The sequence below is a fragment of the Salmo trutta genome, chromosome 5 (assembly GCF_901001165.1).
Source record: "Salmo trutta chromosome 5, fSalTru1.1, whole genome shotgun sequence".
Classification (NCBI taxonomy): Eukaryota; Metazoa; Chordata; class Actinopteri; order Salmoniformes; family Salmonidae; genus Salmo; species Salmo trutta.
In genome coordinates this window covers 23254729-23275921 of record NC_042961.1, presented here as the reverse complement: position 1 = coordinate 23275921, position 21193 = coordinate 23254729, and the positions used below count along the sequence as shown (strand labels likewise).

Sequence of the window (21193 nt, the reverse complement as noted above, 5' to 3'; positions counted from 1 at the left end):
TTGGCACGGTTCTAATATTGGTCGAAAACCCTTTAAAAATAGATTGAAATCAGTTTGCAGAGTCTAGAACACTTGCAGCATTTGTAGGGTATTCAAGAAATGTGAGCTATGCACTTCTTGACTCAACCCATTTCAGTGAGGGGGTGTCTGAGTAGATATAGGCCATAGGTTGAGGCCGTCACAAGCACAGGCAGGGAGAAACAAAGACGCCTGTGCATTGAGTTCAGAGTATGGTTGATCTGTGGCCAATGTCTGTCATCAGTAATCGTGGGAAGACTGGTGAAACTTGGTCTGACATGGCTTATCTAATCCACAATAGTTAGGTACACAACGCCGTTGTGACAGCAGCAAATATTGGTTAATGCTTCACTGTGCATTTCTCCAGACCAACTGCCCATGCTTGCAACTTGGTTTGGGCAATAAAAAGAAGTTCAGACACTTGATTTAGGAAAGAAGTCCAACAACAGAACTCAGGGTGTTGTTTTTATTAAGAGTTAAATATGGTACAGGTACAACAGCAGAGAAAGTTAGACACGCGATCATATGGATAGTACTTTATGGTAATATGTTAAAAATCAGCAGGGATAAAACAATATTAGAAGCATTCATCAAGCACCATTGTTTCTCCTCTCCAACCCAACTCCCCATTGCACTTCAAGAGCCATGTACAAATACCTTTGGTTTACCCACTATGGAGAGACATCTATAGAGGTAATATGCAGAAAGACATATCGGTGGTTATCAATACAAAGTGTTATTTTTGATAGGTTCTACTGTGATTACGCAGTAGTCGTTTGCTTCGTTCGAGTCAGCCAATCGAAAGTCATTTCAATGGAATTACTATATTGGGCACAACGTTTTCAGCTTGCATATTTGCAACATGAAAACAATCAACTCTTGCAAGGCAGTGATACAATCTCAACACAGGTGATACAGGACAGGAAAACCACCACTGTTTCCACAACGTCTCCACTAAATACAATGAAGCAAACTTGAGGCACATAAACCAGAGTTATGGTAGTGCGATAAAGGTAGATGTATTGGTCATGGAAAACTCCTTTAGGTTAAGCTTGTAATTCGGATGACTATTTTGAAGCCATTTCAGAGAAAGCTATACTGGTGTTTAAGACAAAGTAATATTTCACCAGATCGAAAGAAAACATACTAGGAAATAGAAATCAAAGTGTAGCTTATATGACCTGATAGTCTTATTTGAGTATGGGGGGGGGGGGAACTAGATATACCCACAGCACATAGTTAGACTGATGGAATTCTGTGAATATCACTAGTGATGTATACCTCACAACTCTTTACCGCATTCCATAAAAAGGGTTTCTTAAAATATGGTTGATTAAAATAAAATCTCACCTCCCTCAAACCAAACATTCATGTATTGAGCTGGTACTATCTCAAGAATAAAGATTCTCAAAATCACATTGCGAGTTCACTTTAGATCCAAGGGCCCATCTTGTTAGCTTGACATTGAGAACGCTATGATTATAGAAGACAAATTCAAAAAATTCCAGGTGGCAGTACGTCCACAAACCCCAGTCTACTTCAGACCAGAGGCACATCTCAGAGAGAGAGGGAGGGGAGAAAGAGACCCAGACGAGCATTGGAGGAAAAAGTAAATCAAGACATTGTGTGCGACGATCAGCATTAAAGTGGCTCCACAATAGAATCCTAAAAATCTCCTCAAAAAGCTACTGGTTACAGCTTTTACATCTGGAAAAGAAAATAAAGAATTCAGGAACAAATAATTAACAAATTGGTTTTCAGATAAATATGAATGCCTATTGAGATTCTTACCTGTATAGGTGGCCGGTATAGCCACTTCTCTTGGTCTCCACCGATTTTCATACAGGAAAATAGATCACATACTGTGGGAGGGGAAAGTCGCTCCTGAAATCAGACCAAGGAACACAGTATTGTGAGTATGACCCAGCTTTAGCTTGAGGCTAAAAAAGATTCACTGGTTAACCAGTGGTTGAGAGATTTCAAAACTAAAGAATGCAAAGACTACTGTGAGTTTTTCCAATCAGTTCATTATACATCGCCTTACCTGAGCATTGGCCCGCTTGCGTAGAAGCCACTTGTCCTCTGGTTCTGTGCTGGGTTGCTCCTTTGTGCTCTCCTGTCTCAGTGTGACAGCAGTGCTACTGTGGGTCTTCTCAGGTAAGACCCAGCACTCTGGCTTCAGTGGTATGCTGAAGGGGTTCTCCCACTTGGGGCCTTTGATCTGGGAGCTGTGTTCTACCCTGCTGGCCTTCTCTCCCTGGGAGGCTGGTTGAGACACACAGGCTGAGAGGGATAAGGCTTGGGACGTGGGGCCTATGGTCTTGTCAGGCTTGCTAGGGTAGAGCCAGGCCTCCAGGATTCCCTGAACCTTCTGTTCTTGCTCTTGGTGGTAGAGGGTGGACTGCTTGCTGGGGTTGTTTTTGTCCACCGAGATCCCGTTCTTGTCCCGACCCTCCTTCTTGAGGAGCCAGGTGGAGAGGGCCTCTTTGCCGCAGTTCTCATCACACACACACTGGGAGAAGCTGGCGCAGGACTCGTTGGCTTTGCAGGACTGCTGGCCTGGAATGGCCTGCTGCAGCCAGTTGTCTACAGGGCTGGGTGTCTGGGGTGTGTTTGGGGTCTGGGGTGTGGTGGCAGCAGAGGTGGGGGTGGTTTTCAGGCACAAGAGTTTGCCCAGGTTCTCAATCTCCACGGACTTGTCACAGCAAGAGCCACAGTCTGATTTGATCAGCCAATCGCTAGCGATGAAGCCCTCCTGGAAAGGCTTGAAGACCTGGGGTGTGTTGGGGGTCTGGGGTGTGGTGGCAGCAGAGGTGGGGGTGGTTTTCAGGCACAAGAGTTTGCCCAGGTTCTCAATCTCCACGGACTTGTCACAGCAAGAGCCGCAGTCTGATTTGATCAGCCAATCGCTAGCGATGAAGCCCTCCTGGAAAGGCTTGAAGACCTGCTTCCACCTGTCAACATCAGAGGCCTGGCAGCTCTCGCTGGTGGTCTCCTTGGCGATAGTAGCTGGGGTGATGAGCCAGTCACTCAGTTTCTCCATCTCTGCCCTCTCTTCCTCCTCCAGAGCCATGTCTAACTCAGACTCATCAATCTTCTCAATGGAGAAGGTTGAGCTGCTGCTGGTGCTACAGATACTGTTGGTTCTCTCTCTGATGGGAGTCTCCTCCTTCAGCAGCCACAGCTCCAGGTCCATCAGGTGGCCCCAGGACTTGTGGAAGTCAAAGGGGGCCTTAGGGGAGGATGACTGGACGACAGAGGAAAGAGAAAAAAACATGACCTTTTTGACTTTGTGATAGTCTAGGTATAAATTGGACCAAATGTTTTTCATGTGAAAATATATGTAATTAAATATTTGTTTTTCTAGGAGCAGAGTCTAGATAAATTATAAGCAACAAGAAAATGTATTTCGCGTCTTCTGGTCTCACCTGAATATCCCTGCGGGGGATCAACCAATCCTGTGGGTTCTTGCTTGCCTGGTATCCAACTGGGGTCGTCGTCACTGGACGGTTTACAAGGAGCCAGTCGGAAAGCGGTGCAGACTCCACCCTCTACATATAAGAAAACAAACAGGCGTTCATGTCAGTACAGTGCATTTCCTTGTGAGTGAGGACTCCATGCATGTAGAACCAAAGGAATCACAACTTCACATGGAAAGGGTCTGTGACATCATGGTACAAACCTGTTTCTTAGCTGCGATTGGACAGCTCTGCTGAAGCCAAGGTTGCTCGCTAGTATTCAATTTTTGAGGGACAATATTCAGCACAGGTCCTACTTCCATGTGCTGGGGAGGGAGAAAGGGAAGTTATGAACATTCTATGCACAGTTAAATGACGTGGGAGATGTCAGGGTTTTATGTAAACCGTAACCACAGATTGAGGAACTAGGGCCACAAGGCAGTCAGCGAGGAAAGCATAACCAATACCTTCACCGTGTTGTTCTCAAATGGCAATTCCCAAGATTCCCCCCAGAATATTGACAAGATGCAACTGTATACCTTCATAGAACATGGGACTGTATACCTTAACAGAACATGGGAAATCTTTTAAGACTCATTCCTTGACGACAACTGATATCAATTTACATGTCTAAATCTTATGAAATATACCTTTAACATTTACACATTCACAAAGACTGGCAATGAGTACAGTTTTATGCCTCAGTGTTCAGAGGAGTTAGTTGCAAACTTCCATTAAGAGCAGATAGGGAGCTTTATGCGGGCAGGGTGACAGAAGAGGCTCAACCGGTAAACACACAGACAAAGTTTAAACTTCTCAAATCAACATCGGGCTAAATCCAGTCTGAAGTGAATTTTGTTAGTAAGGCGTGTGTGAATGTGTAATTCTGCTTGTAGCTCACAGAGGATCACGTACCTGGGTGGCAATGGTTCCAAAGGAGGTAATGGCCTGACGCAGGGAACGAGTGTCAGCCTGGAAGCTCATCTCAGGGGTTTCCTCAGGAGTCAAGTTCAGGGAAGATAACCTGAACACACAGAAGTAGACATTTTAGCCCGCCCTCCCACAGTTAACTACATCTACCTACTTACACATGCCAAACTTCAGGTTCTAACGCAACTATGCCCAAGTTAATTATAGAGGTATAATGGAAGAAAATACGGAAAGACTGACATGATTGCTCAAGCGCCATGACTTAAACACCAACTGTAAACAATAATTGCGAATGCTGACTCCCAAACTACATTCAATTCAAGACAGAGGCCATTGTGGCAGCTCTTACTTTTCCATGCAGCTGGTGAGCTGGTTGGCCAGATTGTTGCTGTTGGAGTTCGCTAGCTGATGAATGAGAATGTCAAACTGACCTCGGAGCTGTGGGCAGAAGAGAGAGGGAGAGAAAAGGAGAAGATCAGACATGACACCAGTAACATGAGAAGGTGAGAAGAGACAAAATGGAACTTGATCTTCAGAGGTTTCTGAGCAGACACTGTGCAGTGCAGATATTGTGTTGTGCTGTAGACATGGTGGTACTACTCACACAGTGAAGCTGATGCAGCTGTGCCTGCAGAGCCTCTCCCTTTAGCTGCTCCACAAGGTCAATCTGCTCCAGCAGCCACACCTCACGGGAACGCATAAACTCCAGGTGTCTGCTGATAGAGGTGTGAAGCTGGGACTTCACCTGTAAAAACGAGAAGAGAAATGAACAAATTAGATTGCAAAAAAAAAAAAAAAAAAGACTTGCATACACACAAACACACTGCCAAGTCATGGCTGGGAGATGTCGCTCTGCTGCTGAAGCTAAGCAAGGTCAGACACACAAACAAGACGGCACACTGACCTATACACCCACCAGAAGTCTGATTCTAGCCTCCTACACAGTCAACTACTATACCCACGTCAAAGAGTAAGGGAAAACACCTTTGCTTTTACCTATTCCTCTGCTAGGTAGTCAGAAAAGGGCTGGATGACTCTCTAAGATGCAGTGAGACGTGAGCTGCTGCTGCAGTAGTGGATCCTCTGCCGTCTGTCCTCAGACTGCAGTGACCTGCCCTCTCTCTGCTACTGCCTTATAAAGGCGGGTCAAGGAAACGATCCGGTGGTCATGTTTCAATTGTTGGCCTCTCCGGTCCCTCTGCTCATCCTCATCACGAGCCACATACTAGTCATTAAAAATGTGGTCACGTCGGGAGGACAAAGACCCATTTTATCACAGCTCAAAAGACCCATTTTAACACCACAGCTCTAACAGGGCTTTGCATATCTGCCACAGTTATGACATACAATAATGCCATGGATCAGTTTGTGGGGAACTAATGACTACCCTGCCATGTTTTCTAGGCTTCCCAGCACATCAAAACATACACGCCCTATACCCATCTGCCTTCCTTAAGCCTGTGGTGACTAACCATGTTGCTTGTCCTAAATCCCTGAAAACCACTGTGTTTACAGCATAGAGCCCATTGCATCAAAATCAAATCAAATGTTATTGCTCACATAGACATATTTAGCAGATGTTATTGCAGGTGTAGCGAAACGCTCGTATGAGCCCGGCTGTGTGCTCCTGACATAACCGGAGCACAGACTGACCCAGTGGGGGTTCCTTCTGATCCACTAGAACGGGGTCAACCCTGGGTGGGACCACGGGGCTGTAAGAGGGTCCCCTGGTGGCTTACTCACCTCTCTGGAGTTGTCCTTGAGCTGGGCCTCAGCCCTCGTCACCCCACCAATGGCCTCCTCCAACTGAGAGCGGGCCTGCACACACTGCCTGAGGGTGGCCTTCTCTCGCTCCTCCACAAGAGACATTCTGCAGAGACACAGTTTTTGTTACAGGGTTAGAATGATGGAAAGAAAACATGAAAAAAATGCTGTTCCATCTAAAGATCTAAATCCTCCCTTGGTTCAGTGAGCCACTGTCTGCTTTCAGGGATCAACTGTGAGCCGAATGGGGATGCTCGAACAATCAAGTTCATTGCCTATACTATAATAAAGCAAATGCTAGTCTATTTAATGCACGAGTATGGAAATATTGTACCGTCAGCACTGAGGTTCAATTTCTGTTCCCTTATATGTTGAAACCAACACATCAACTCTCCCTTTCCCCTTTCACTTCTGCTTTACATTCCTTAACACGAAGAAACAATTTGTGGGAAAATAAGTATCAGACGTAAGAAATTAAACATGGTGCACACACTCCCATCACAGTACTCATTTGTCATTGTGACCACCAACAGGTATAACTACAGTGACCGATCAGGGTCCACACTCCACAGGGAGATGGGCCTAGTGTGCTTCAAAATATACTGAGTGCTGTATACTGTAATCATTTACCTGTGTGGAGACACTTTTTTATGCATTTTTAAATTTAACTAGGCAAGTCAGTTAAGAACAAATTCTTATTTACAATGACAGACTACCCCGGCCAAACCCCCCCTAACCTGGACGACACTGGGCCAATTGTGCGCCGCCCTATGGGACTCCCAATCACGGCCGGATGTGATACTGCCTGGGATCGAACCAGGGTGTCTGTAGTGACGCCTAACCCTGAGATGCAGTGCTTTAGACCGCTGTGCCACTCGGGAGCATTGACTGAGGTCAATTTTAGCAAGGGAATTAAGTTAAAAGGAATATTTAGGCCTATTAGTTCTGAATTGGTCTCATGGCTTGTTGTTAACTCGATCTTTACACCAGCTTTGAGGTCTCTCACATGACATCCCTCACAGGCATAATGGAGCCCACAACAAAACCCCATCCTAAAATTGCTACTCAATCACTACCTGTCATACCCATTTTGCTGGGCTTTTGACAGACAACAATGGACAACTTATAGTGAATGTTCAGCATGCCCTCTAGGTCAGGTTTTCCCAAACTCAGTCCTGGAACCCCTCCCCCGCTGGGTGCACATTTTGATTTTTGCCCTAGGACTTCACAGCTAATTCAAATAATCAAAGCTTGACAAGTTGGATATCATGATGAGTTGATGATTTGGTCCTGGAGGGGGGGGGGGGGGGGGGGAAATAAACGGTAAACAATGTGATTAGATGTGTTGCAAAATACAGGTCCAGAATCAGACCGGATGCCCATCATTGATTTCACAGATCACCTCAAAAATCAACAAGTGGGGTTACTCTTGGTTGTATTTGAATAAAGGTTCAATAAATAAATGTTAAAAACAGACTCCAGTGTTAGGCCTATAGTTTAAGCAAGTATTTCAATGCAGCTTAAAATTTAGGCGATAAAATCTCACTCCCACTTAAAACACTTCCCTTTCTATACATCCATCCATGTGAGTGCTTGTTCAAGCAGCTGACATAGGATTTATTCAACTTTAAGGATCAAGCTGCAAAGTTACTGAAATGCACTGTTAAACATCACAGTAAAACGTAAAAGAGTTAAACTTCACAGATGTTAGTACACTTTCAACCATATGTAAAACCAGTACCTTGCAACAAAGTAACTGATACAAATGTCAGCTTTAGAGACTTGTTTAATAGTTTGTTAAGAGTAAAAGTAACGGTCTCCTGGACCGGGCAGCTTGCTTTTACTCTTTCTTTGGTCATTAGGAGACGACGACACACATTTAAAGGTATTTCTCATGTTAAAATAGCACCGTCTTCGACAATTAACCGGTTGGTCAATACACGTGTTAGGGTTTAAAATGTCATGTAGCATTAGCTCAGGTAAAATGGAGGAGTTCGTCTCTACATGGCTTGAATCGTCAAGGCTGGCTATGCAAGAGCCGGCAAAAAAATTACGTATTCTTGAAAATCAGCAGTACAAAGCCAACCAAACTCCAAGGTCATAGCTACCTCACGTTATGGAATGTCCAGCGATATCTGTCCGTTTTAATTCGCCGATGTTGCTCCCTTCTCTCATAAACAAAGGATAGCAGTTTAATTGTTCGCTTTCATGATTTATCGTGCCACGAACCACGGCTGATCGCTTCGTCATTGGCTGAGTTTCCTTCAGAGCCTACGTTCAAGCGACCATCATGCCACGTTCAAATCAAATGGGAACTCGGAAATCTCTGACTTCCGACTTCCAGAACGTTCAAAACAAAATTGAACTCTAGATCACACTGGGAAAGTAGATTTGAACGGTCATCCAACTCGGGCCTCTTTCTAGAGCTCCGACTTTGCGACCTGAATCAAATCAAATGTATTTATATAGCCCTTCTTACATCAGCTGAAGATCGCTGACGTCGAGATATGGGCCACGTATTTTTCCGAGTTCCCAGATGTTTTGAACGCGGCATAAGTCTCGCATTCCGCACGTACACCACGAATAGGAAAACAAGGGTCCATCAAAGGCGGTTCTAAGACAGCAAAACGAATACTTGTCAGCATTTTTCCTTTTGTCAGTCACACCAAAGAAATGCAGAGCAGGCACAGGCGCGTTAACTACACAAATAATGATTTGGCTCATTGGCTGGCTGTAATAAAATTACTTACTGTCTTTATTAAGACAATGTGAAGAACTCGTCTATTGGAAATCCCAAAGCAATCAAGTGAATTCGACATTTCTTGACATTGTAATAACAATAACAATTTCCATGTAGGCAACACACTTGCAAAGTTACCAGTGAGGGTCCGTCCAAGTTACAGGATGCCATCCCCAGAAAGTGGGTTCAGTGTTAACTATCGTGTAACGTTAACTAGTTAATATGTTTTGGTAATCAGGAAGTTGCCCATCACTGTGTGTGTCCATAGATAGACAACTTTCACAATCATATGTTGACAATCTGCTACTGTGGGGTGGGGTCTTCCTAGCCCAACATGTACTATTTTAAGGAACCTACTGTTACTCCTTAAAGTCCAAGAGGTAGACTGGCTCTGGCAGCCAAATACTTCATCTAAACGTGAATCGATTCTCAATTGCGATACGGTTCTAGAAACATAAAGCCCTATACTTTCATATCACATCCAAATAATTTCACAAATGCAAAATATACACTTACTGTACACTTTTAACCGGATTTATCACAGTTGCAGTTGACAGTATTTTTTCAGTGACAACACGTTTCTGGCGGCCTTCGAATCCCTCATGGTGTGCCCGATTTTGTTTTAAATGTGGACTCACATTTATTTAGGTATTGTGTTGGGAAGAAAAGTGCAATCATCACCTTGAAAGATTAGGAGCTCAATTCAATCCAACACGCATTGCAGTATTTACAAAGTAACTTTTTCCCCAATGTCAAATTAACTCACAGATTGGTCTTGGGTAGTGTATAAAAATGTAAAACTACAACCTGGGCCACCCCTCATAAGTATGCTTTCACTTTTAAGAATTAGAAGTGTGTGGGCACGGGATGAATATTGTAAATAAAGGATAAAAAAACATCTTCTCCATGTCGAATTAGATCTCACAATAATCGAAATATGAGCCAACTGTTTTTTAATATTGCGGAAAGATTGTTGCTTCCGTCATTGTAAGTGTTTGCATAATTTCCAATCCCCCATATATTTTTGGGATAGATATATATATATTTTTTTGGGATATATATATATATATATATTATATATATATATACATACACACACACACACACACACACATATTATTCCCCGCAAACCCTACCACCCCTCCCCCAATTGGAGGAATAAACAATAACACCTAGGCTTCTACCTCCAGTTTATACATATTATACACATTTTACAATCTATTTTACAATAGTTATATTTTGTTTGTTTTTAGTCCTTCCTCTATTTCTGATGTCCATCCAGTTTGATTTATATTTGTACCTGTGCTATTTCACAACATTTCTGAACCTATATACATTTTACAGACCGTATGTTTTACATTGGTTATCTTGTTGTTATTTGTCCCACAATTCAGCTCCATTCAACCCCTCCCATCTATCGCTAAACACCATCCATTTTTGGATTTCTATTTGCCATATATTTTTCAACTGTGCTGTGATGCTTCACAAAATTACTGAACCTTTCTATTATCATAGCTTCTACAGATTGTAAATTAAAGATAAACCTTATTATATTATTGATTGACTGACTATGACTTTTAAAATCACCCAGTATTGCTATCTGCAGCGTTAGTTCTAGGTAAATGTTGCAATTCTTGTGGCAGGTAGCCTAGTGGTTGCAAGATCGAATCCCCGAGCTGACAAGGTAAATAAAAAGAAAGAAAAAAAAGCTGTCCCTCTGCCCCTGAACAAGGGAACACACTGTTCCTAGGCCGTTATTGAAAATAAGAATTTGTTCTTAAATGACTTGCCTAGTTAAATAAAGGTATAAAATAGAAATTCCAGGACCTGTGACCAAAAACAAGCTATTTTTGGACAGTACCAAAATAAATGCCTCCTCACAGCAAAATCTGCAGAGCTGGGAAGATTGTATCCCATATATACATTGTATCCCCCATTCTATTGGTTGCAAGAATTTTGTACAATAATTTAAATTGAAAAATTCAAAGTTTTGAATCCAGCGTTGTTTTGCATGTCAATTCATAAACCATGTGCCATGGAATAGGTACATCGAAAATCTCTTCCCAACTATTTTGAAATTAATATGGCACAGCTGTCAATTTTTTGGTCCTTAATTAAAACCTGTTGGGGCTAGGGGGCAGTATTTGCACGGCCGGATAAAAAACGTACCCGATTTAAACTGGTTACTACTCTTGCCCAGAAACGAGAATATGCATATAATTAGTAGATTTGGATAGAAAACACTCTAAAGTTTCTAAAACTGTTTGAATGGTGTCTGTGAGTATAACAGAACTCATATGGCAGGCCAAAACCTGAGAAGATTCCATACAGGAAGTGCCCTGTCTGACAATTTGTTATCCTTCTAGGGCATCTCTATCAAAAATACAGCATCTCTGCTGTAACGTGACATTTTCTAAGGCTTCAATTGGCTCTCAGAAGGCGCCAGAAAGTGGAATAACGTCTCTGCAGTCTCTGGGCGAAAAAAAAAGCAGGAGTTTTTGTGAGTGGTCAGACTGAGAACAGTGACACTGGAGTGCGCGTCCACGAGGACTCCATGTTTTTCTTTCAGTCTATGAATGAATATAACGTCGCCCGGTTGGAATATTAACGCTATTTTACGAGAAAAATCACATAAAAATTGATTTTAAACAGCGTTTGACATGCTTCGAAGTACGGTAATGGAATATTTTGAATTTTTTTGTCACGAAATGCGCCCTCGCGTCACCCTTCGGATAGGGACCTCAAAGCACGAACAAAACGGAGCTACTTCAATATAACTATGGATTATTTCGAACCAAAACAACATTTGTTGTTGAAGTAGAAGTCCTGGCAGTGCATTCTGACGAAGAACAGCAAAGGTAATCCAATTTTTCTTATAGTAAATCTGAGTTTGGTGAGGGCCAAACTTGGTGGGTGTCAAATTAGCTAGCCGTGATGGCCGGGCTATCTACTCAGAATATTGCAAAATGTGCTTTCGCCGAAAAGCTATTTTAAAATCTGACACCGCGATTGCATAAAGGAGTTCTGTATCTATAATTCTTAAAATAATTATGGATTTTGTGAACGTTTATCGTGAGTAATTAAGTAAATTCACCGGAAGTTTGCGGTGGGTATGCTAGTTCTGAACATCACATGCTAATGTAAAAAGCTGTTTGATATAAATATGAACTTGATTGAACAAAACATGCATGTATTGTATAACATGTCCTAGGAGTGTCATCTGATGAAGATCATCAAAGGTTAGTGCTGCATTTAGCTATGGTTTTTGTGACATATATGCATGTTTTGAAAATGGCTGTGTGATTATTTCTGGCTGGGTACTCTCCTGACATAATCTAATGTTTTGCTTTCGCTGTAACGCCTTTTTGAAATCGAACAGTGTGGTTAGATTAACGAGAGTCTTGTCTTTAAATGGTGTAAAATAGTCATATGTTTGAGAAATTGAAGTTATAGCATTTATGAGGTATTTGTATTTCGCGCCACGCGATTCCACTGGCTGTTGACTAGGGTGGGATGCAAGCATCCAGTTATCATCCAGTAGGCTTTGATTAAATTTCCAATATCCTCGCCCAAATTCTGTAAGCCAACTGTTTTAGCAGACTGCACCACCAATCAGTCATAGCAGTTTGGAAAAAAATACAAGTTGACATGACCACCATTATAATCTAGCTCGTTACGATGGATGTAGCTGTGAATATAAATATATAATCCTCATAGCCTACATGTTTTTTTTTTTACTTTGTCAAAGCACAGATGTGTATGAAGCAGGAAACAAAAATGTTGAATTTGGTCATATGCGTAAATGTGCAATGTCAGTAGTCTAGTCAAGGATACATCATGAAAATTATATTGGCACACTCCACTTACCAAGGCCATTGCCAAATAAGGCACTCTGTTACCTGCTTTTATAGTAAGCCTTGAGGTGGTACCAACCAGCACATCTAGAAAGGAGTGTATTTCATACCGAACACCTTCTCAAGGTGCCTCTACATCACGATTTCAATGGCAGAGTTTAACTGCTAGGGGCAAAGAGAGCTAGATTTACTACTAAAATATAATCACTTTGCAACGAACTGTAATGAAGACCAGAGTTGATGTGTCTCACTATAACTAAAGCCTAAATCTGTTTTCCAATTGAAAAAAAAAATACATTTCAGGAAAGTTACTCTTTAACAAAACTCCCCCCATACAGGAGACATCTTTCTCCAATGACTTACTAAATGTGTCTTTTTATTTTATTTACCTAAGCAAGTCAGTTAAGAACAAATTCTTATTTACAATGACGGCCTACCTCGGTCAAACTCTAACCCGGACGACGCTGGGCCAATTGTGCGCTACCCTACGGGACTCCCAATCACGGCCGGTTGTGATACAGCCTGGAATCGAACCAGGGTCTGTAGTGACGCCTCTAGCACTGAGATGCAGTGCCTTAGACCGCTGCGCCACTCAGGAGCTATAATGGAACTTATAGTCATGATCAAGGGCTAGGGTCTTCCAATCTACAAGATGTGCCATCAATTACACGCATGATCAGGCCACACACACAGCATCGGAGCTTCACAAGCCAAGAAGGTAGCTAGCTAATGATTTGCCTCATTTCTAGCTAACTACCTAGCTAGAAATGCAATGCCTTCAGAGAATATTGAACCCCTTGACTGATTCCACATTTTGTTGTGTTGCAGCCGGAATTGAAAAATTATTAAATAGTTTTTTCCCCCCTCACCCACCCACCTACACACACACAATACCCCATATAATGACAATGCGAAAACATTTATTGAAATTGAAATACATAAACACTTCATTTACATAAGTATGCACACCCCTGAGTCAATACATTGTCTGAGTCTTTCTGGGAAAGTCTAAGTGCTTTTCACACCTGTATTGGAGAATATTTGCCGATTATTCTTTTCAAAATGCTTCAAGCCATGTAAAAATAGTTGTTGATCATTGCTAGAAAACCATTTAAGTCTTGCCATAGATTTACAATGAGATTTAAGTCAAAACTTTAACTCGGCCACTCAGGAACCTTCACTGTCTTCTTGGTAAGCAACTCCAGTGTAGATTTGGCTTTGAGTTTTAGGTTATTGTCCTCCTGAAATGTGAATTCCTCTCCCAGTGTCTGGTGGAAAGCAGACTGAGCCAGGTTTTCCAATAGGATTTTGCCTGTATTACATTAGTGCCTTGCTGCAAACAGGATGGATGTTTTGGACAGGGTTTTCGTTAGCCGGTAAAAGCCGGCTTTTGGTCGATTAAAAAAAGAGAAAAGCCGATAAATGAAATTGTTGCCAGGCAAATTGTCCAGGTGGGAAAAAATGTGATGGTAATACCAGTCGATGCGCTCTTACATCAAAGGCAAATATACTTCATAGGCTAATAAATCCTCAAGCCGCTTGTAACTATGTGTCGGGTGTGTTTGTTTTTATTTTTACTCATGCAAAAGACACGAGGTCCTCACCCATAAGGGCCCTCAAAAGGGTCTGGGAAAAATTGGTGAAGATTATCCCCGTTTCCACTATGCCTGCCGAGAGGTGATTCTTTCTCCAAAACAGAGTGAAGACGGCCTCAAGATCGCGGCTTCTTGAGGACATAGTAACGAGGCTAATGAGCATCGCAAGCTGCTCCAAGAATTTGGACAGGTTTGACTTCCCAACAGCAGCTGCTCACTGAGCAGGCCAAGGTCCGCAGAAAACACAAGTAAATTAGAGGCAAATTATTGTGTTCGTCAGGCCTGGCTATCAACTCTGCTTCCACCCTAGGCAAGATTAACATATGCCACCCGTGTCATGTATAGTATAAAGATTTGGAATCGATTGATTGACTTGAGTAATGATGTGTATCATGCGCAATTAATGTATTTTAGTTATGCAACTGAATAAGCTCTTGGAAACATCGTTGCCAACTTTTCACATCGGAGTTACAATGTTGCAATCACTAGGCAGCCAACTGCCTATAGTAAGAAACAGAGTTGTTATCAATAAGCCACGTATAGCACACATGATGAGTCACAACCCAAAGACATTTATTAACATCATCCAGTAGAACTATAAAAATAGTGAGAATTTGAGCTTCGGAAATAAGTGCGCTTCATTTCACAGGAGCATTGTAAAATAAAAGTTCTCTCAATGAACCAGCCTTAACGAACCCTGGTTTTGGAATATTTTTATTCTGTACAGACTTCCTTCTTTTCACTGTGTCAATTAGGTTAGTATTGTGGAGTAACTACTAGATGTGTGCCGAGTAGTCAGACAAAATGAGTATCGTAACGGATATGGGAAATTTTCTGGATACGATTATGATTAGGGTATTTTTTTGTAACTATTAGTGATCAGAAAAAAGTAAGCACATCTTTCTCATGTCAGTCAGTCAAGTGAGGTGCTAATTGGTTTAAATAACTCAACTGGCTAGTTTGTTTGTAAAGAGAAGAGTACATTGATCCTGCTGCTCTGATTGGATATAGTAAAGCTACATTTGGCTTCATAATTTCACCCCCTCACTTTCACTTCTCTGTTGCGGTCTAACTTGAAATATCCTTATTCATGTTAACATATTAGAACTGGCTGTATGCAAATTTACTGAAAGTTTACATTCTGTCAGAACATGTTATGGTTAAATCTCATGTACCCAATGGAGTGGAGAAGGGCAACGTCTGGTTTCAGTCACTGATAAGGTATGACAGCTGTGAGTTAGGGAGGAGTGAGGAATGTGGGTCGAGGTCAGGTCAGATATTGTGAGGAGGAACAGTCCTATGACATACACACATAGGAGCCAGGGCCATGCCTACACCAATGAGAGGAACCACTTAAGTTCCTGCCTAGCAACATGGCTGTATAGATGTGCAGGGAGTTTTATTTTACCGGTACCTTTATTTAACTAGGCAAGTCAGTTAAGAACAAATTCTTATTTTCAATGACAGTCTAGGAACAGTGGGTTAACTACCTTGTTCAGGGGCAGAATGACAGATTTGTACCTTGTCAGCTTGGGAATTTGATCTTGCAACCTTTTGGTTACTAGTCCAACGCTCTAACCACTAGGCTACGCTGCCGCCCCAAAGTTGACTCCGACCAGTAGAGGGTGTAAATATATGTGTGGAAACATGTTGAACACTTTACTCAAGCCATTTCAGCTTTTGATTTTGAATTAATTTGTAAAAATTTCAAAAAACAGAATTACACTTAGACATTATGGGTTATTGTCCATAGGACAGTCAAACAAATACCAATTGAATCTACTTTAAATTCAGGCTGTAACAACAAAATGTGGGAAAAAGTAAAAGGATATGAATACTTAGTGAAGGCACTGTATAAAAATCAAGCTGATATACTGTATAGCTAGATAGCGATGTGCCCATGTGTCACATACCCCTTTTGTTTGACACCAGGCCTCAAACGATACCCCGATAAAGTTTTTTGGCTAACACTTTCGGTTATTACCCGCATGTGTTAGCTAGCTAGCTAGCTAGCTAGTATAATTAAACAAATGCAGTCTCCTGACTGGTTCATATTTCTTGAGTTTGCTCAATGAAGTATGAATGCTTTTGAGGCAATTCATGAGTCTCGACATAGAACCCGTCGGGTGATTGGTTGAGCCTTCTTGAGTGCGTGACGTCTCACACATGCGCTACAGAGGCATCTGTTTAGCTAGCTCGCACTACCGGCATGAGCAGTTAGCACCAGCCAAACAACAAGCCCACCAATTGTTATTTTTACCTTAACACAAACGGTCTAGTATGTGTTGCTTGGCGCAGCGGTTCAAGGCACTGCATCTCAGTGCTAGCGGCGTCACTACAGACCCTGGTTAAATTCCAGGCTGTATCACAACCAACCGTGAATGAGAGTACCATAGTGCGGCGCACAATTGGCCCAGCGTTGTCCGGGTTAGGCCATCATTGTAAATAAGAATTCGTTCTTAACTGACTTGCCTAGTTAAAAAAAAAAAATAATGAGCAAGTTAACCCAAATGTTTCAAAGGATAGGTCATGCGTCCAGTGCCTGGCCAGTGATCTAACTAGCTACATTTCAGTAATTAGTTATCCTCCTAGATATGGTCACTGGATACACTAGCTGAGTTTAACACATTTGTCTGAAAACAAACTAGTAGCCAGTTGTTGCTGCCCATTGGCTCCTGGATACTATGCTATGTCCACATAACCATGTGTATGTGGCCAATAAAATTGGATGAGCTCCCGTGTCTAGCTAATGTCGCGAATTAGCATTTTGCAAGCTGAGCTGTTTTATAAGAAAAGCGGATGATATGAATCAAACACTGTAGTTAGCTAGCACGCTCTCCTCTGCGACAATATATTAATGTCAGATTCGTATTATAATTCATGTTAACTGTAATTGAAGATGGTGGTTACTACTGGATTCAGATCCGATGGAGATAAATTGTCCGCCATGTTTTGGAAAGGGCTCAGCCTCAAGGAAACTCAACCAATCGACTCATGAAATTCCCCCTGGTCATGGCTTTTGTCAAATTAACGTCAGATTTGACTTTGTAGCAGTTTAGGAGAATTAGCTTAAAGCTAGGAGAAGGGTCAAATCTACTTCTGACGTTAATTTGATAAAAGCTGGATCCCATCTAGGCATGAACATAACTTTCGCGCGCTAACATGGTTAGCTAGCGGAGCTAACGTTAGCCAACGGAATATTTTCAAAACCTTTTAGCTAAATGTTCACATGCCACCGACCGCACCTACCTTTTCCCCTTGTATTGCACTCTTGACTTCGAATACATCGACGTATATAGCTAAGTTAGCTAGCTGTTTTAAAATATAATTTAAAAACAACCTAGAGTCAACTGCTCTTTCTTCTCACCGGTAAAACGTCCAGTGTCAGGGTCGTAACTAGTTAGAATAGCAACAAAGTCATACACCCAGCTATTTCTACAATGTATCTTCTTAAAATCTGATTTTAAACCTAACATTAACCCTTACCTTAACAACACTGCTGACCTAAACTTAAATTTAGACAAAACACAAAAAAAAAGTGTTTTCCTGATTTTAAATTTGGACTTTGTGGCTGTAATATCTAGTGGAAACAATGTGTGGGGCAAAATGACAGATTGTCTCGCACGGAAATCTCTCGCGATAGTTGTACCACTACAAATAAGTGTTTATGCTTTGCTGCTATCTAGAGGTCATATTTTTTTTTATGTCTCTGCATTAGATCAGTAGGTAGGGCAGGCTGACACGAATAAAAGCACTGAGCTACTACTATATAATAAAAACAGATGAAAGGGGTTAGTTATCATAATATTTGCTGGACTATTGTATGTACAGGTATGTATGACATTGCTAGTTATTTTTTTGGCCAATTGTCAGCTACTTCACCGAAATGCATTTGTGGAGATTATTATTAGGATGAGGGTGGGATCATAGAAAGGATATGAGAAAATACAATTTTATTTGTCACGTGTGCTGAATACAACAGGTGTGGATTTAACCCCCTAGAATATATGCCTGGTTCTACTAAGCTAACATATGGTATTGTTTTAAAATAGTCATAGACAAAGGAGATGATTGTGGACTACAGGAAAAAGAGGACCGAGCAGGCCACCATTCTCATCGACAGGGCTGCAGTGGAGCAGGTAATGAGCTTCAAGATCCTTGGTATACACAACACCAACAAACTAACATGGTCCAAGCACACCAAGACAGTCGTGAAGAGGGCACAACAAAACCTATCCCCCTCAGGAGACTGAAAAGATTTGGCATGGTTCCTTAGATCCTCAAAAGGTTCTACCGCTGCACCATCGAGAGCATCCTGACTGGTTGCATCACTGCCTGGTATGGCAACAGCTCGGCCTCCGACCGCAAGGCACTACAGAGGGTAGTGTGAGCGGCAGAGTACATCACTGGGCCAAGCTTCCTGCCATCCAAGGCCTTTATACCAGGCGGTGTCAGAGGAAGGTCCAAAAAATGTTAAGACTCCAGCCACCCTAGTCATAGACTGTTCTCTCTGCTACTGCACGGCAAGCGCTAAGAGCGCCAAGTCTAGGTCCAAGAGGATTCTAAACAGCTTCTACCTCCAAGCCATAACACTCCTGAACACCTAATCAAATGGCTACCCAGACTATTTACATTGACCCCCCTCTTTTACACCGCTGCTACACTCTGTTGTTATCATCTATGCAGTCACTTTAATAACTCCACATGTACACTACCGTTCAAAAGTTTGGGGTCACTTAGAAATTTCCTTGTTCTTGAAAGAAAAGCAATTTTTTTGTCCATTAGAATAACATCAAATTCATCAGAAATATAGTGTAGACATTGTTAATGTTGTAAATGACTATTGTAGCTGGAAACGGCTGATTTTGTTTATGGAATATCTACATAGGCATACAGAGGCCCATTATCAGCAACCATCACTCCTGTGTTCCATTGGCACATTGTGTTAGCTAATCCAAGTTTATAATTTTAAAAGGCTAATTGATCATTAGAAAACCCCTTTGCAATTAAGATCTCGCTTTTCTTTCAAAAATAAGGACATTTTTAAGTGACCCTTAACTTTTGAACGGTAGTGTACATATTACCTCAACTAACCGGTGCCCCCGCACATTGACTCTGTACCGGTGCCCCCCTGTATATAGCCGAGCTATTGTTATTTTACTGCTGCTCTTTAATTACTTGTTACTTTTATTTCTTATTCTTATCCGTATATTTTTAAACTGCATTATTGGTTAGGGGCTTATAAGTAAGCATTTCACTGTAAGGTCTACTACACCTGTTGTATTCGGCGCATGTGACTAATACAATTTTATTTTATTTGATACCAAGGATCATTTAGTCAGTGGCATAAAGTACTTAAGTAAAAATACTTTAAAGTACTATTTAAGTAGTTTTTGGGGGTATCTGTACTTTAATATTTCTATTTTTGACTACTTTCACTTCACTACATTCCTAAATAAAATCATGTACTTTTTACTCCATACATTTTCCTTGACACTCAAAAGTACTCACATTTTAAATACTTAGCAGGACAGAAAAATGGTCAAATTCACACACTTATCAAGAGAACATCCCTGATGACTTTGATCAATAAACACAAATGCTTAGTTTGTAAAGATGTCTGAGTGTTGGAGTGTGCCCCTGGCTATCCGTAAATAAATAAAAACCAAGAAAATGGTGCCGTCTGATTTGATTAATATAAGGAATTTGAATGATTTATACTTTTACTTTTGATACTTAAGTATATTTAAAACCAAATACTTTTAGACTTTTACTCAAGTAGTATTTTACTGGGTGACTTTCACTTTGACTTGAGCCATTTTCTATTAAGGTATCTCAACATTTACTCAAATATGACAATACCTTTTCCACCACCGTAGCTATTTAATTTAGAATTTTAGGACCCCAAACGCATTGAATAACAGATTCACTAAGACTGCACTCAATGAGCAGTATACGTCCATAAGCAAACAGGAAAACGCTCATCCAGAGGCGGTGCTCCTAGTGGCCAGGGACTTTAATGCAGGGAAACTCAAATCCATTTGACCTAATTTCTACCAGCATGTTAAATGTGCAACCAGAGGGAAAAAAACTCGACACCACCTTTACACCACACACAGAGATGCGTACAAAGCTCTCCCTTCCCTCCATTTGGAAAATCTGACCATAATTCTATCCTCCTGATTCCTGCTTACAAGCAAAAACTAAAGCAGGAAGCACCAGTAACTCGGTCAATAAGAAAGTGGTCAGATGAAGCTGATGCAGGATTGTTTTGCTAGCACAGACTGGAATATGTTCAGGGGTTATTCCGATAGCATTGAGGAGAACACCACATCAGTCACTGGCTTCATCAATAAGTGCATCGATGACGTCGTCCCCACAGTGACCGTACGTACATACCCCAACCAGAAGCCATGGATTACAGAAAACATCTGCACTGAGCTAAAGGGTAGAGCTGCCGCTTTCAAGGAGTTGGACTCTAACCCGGAAGCTTATAAGAAATCCCGCTATGCCCTCCGCCGAACCATCAAACAGGCAAAGTGTCAATACAGGACTAAGATTGAATCGTACTACACCAACTACGACTCTCGTCGGATGTGTCAGGGCTTGCAAACTATTACAGACTACAAAGGGAAGCACAGCCGCAAGCTGCCCAGTGACACAAGCCTACCAGACAAGCTAAATTACTTCTATGATGGCTTCGAGCCAAGTAACACTGAAGCTCCATGAGAGCATCAGTTGTTCCGGACGACTGTGTGATCATGCTCTCCGTAGCCGATGTGAGCAAGACCTTTTAAACAGCTCAACATTCACAAGGCCGTTGGGCCAGACAGA

General features: G+C 41.7%; 1 protein-coding gene across 4 annotated transcripts; it reads right to left on the bottom strand.

The window, feature by feature from the left end:
• Positions 1–470: 470 nt before the first annotated feature.
• Positions 471–17954, bottom strand: ncoa4 (nuclear receptor coactivator 4). Of its 4 annotated transcripts, XM_029753047.1 has the most exons (11): positions 17609–17802; positions 6150–6276; positions 5011–5151; positions 4756–4844; positions 4392–4500; positions 3701–3802; positions 3447–3569; positions 2963–3265; positions 2063–2791; positions 1810–1902; positions 471–1725 (listed from the first exon to the last, which is right to left on the bottom strand). In XM_029753047.1, the coding sequence occupies exons 1-11, from the start codon at positions 17644–17646 to the stop codon at positions 1720–1722; spliced, it is 1860 nt and encodes a 619-aa protein (XP_029608907.1). In that variant the 5' UTR covers positions 17647–17802; the 3' UTR covers positions 471–1719. The 4 variants fall into 4 exon arrangements, with proteins under 4 accessions (XP_029608907.1, XP_029608906.1, XP_029608904.1 ...); XM_029753046.1 differs by lacking the exon at positions 17609–17802 and adding an exon at positions 17846–17954 and having other exon boundaries at positions 2063–3265; XM_029753044.1 differs by having other exon boundaries at positions 2063–3265.
• Between the last annotated feature and the right edge of the window lie 3239 nt (positions 17955–21193).

What these genes read in the sequence shown, in the direction of transcription:
- ncoa4 (XM_029753044.1), bottom strand. Translation starts at nt 17,646, where the DNA reads ATGTATTCGAAGTCAAGAGTGCAATACAAGGGGAAAAG. An exon ending in TCAAGGACAACTCCAGAGAG is followed by an intron (nt 5,152 to 6,149) that starts GTGAGTAAGCCA and finishes TCGTTTTTACAG; the next exon opens with GTGAAGTCCCAGCTTCACAC. An exon ending in TTGGAACCATTGCCACCCAG is followed by an intron (nt 3,803 to 4,391) that starts GTACGTGATCCT and finishes CTCCCTCCCCAG; the next exon opens with CACATGGAAGTAGGACCTGT.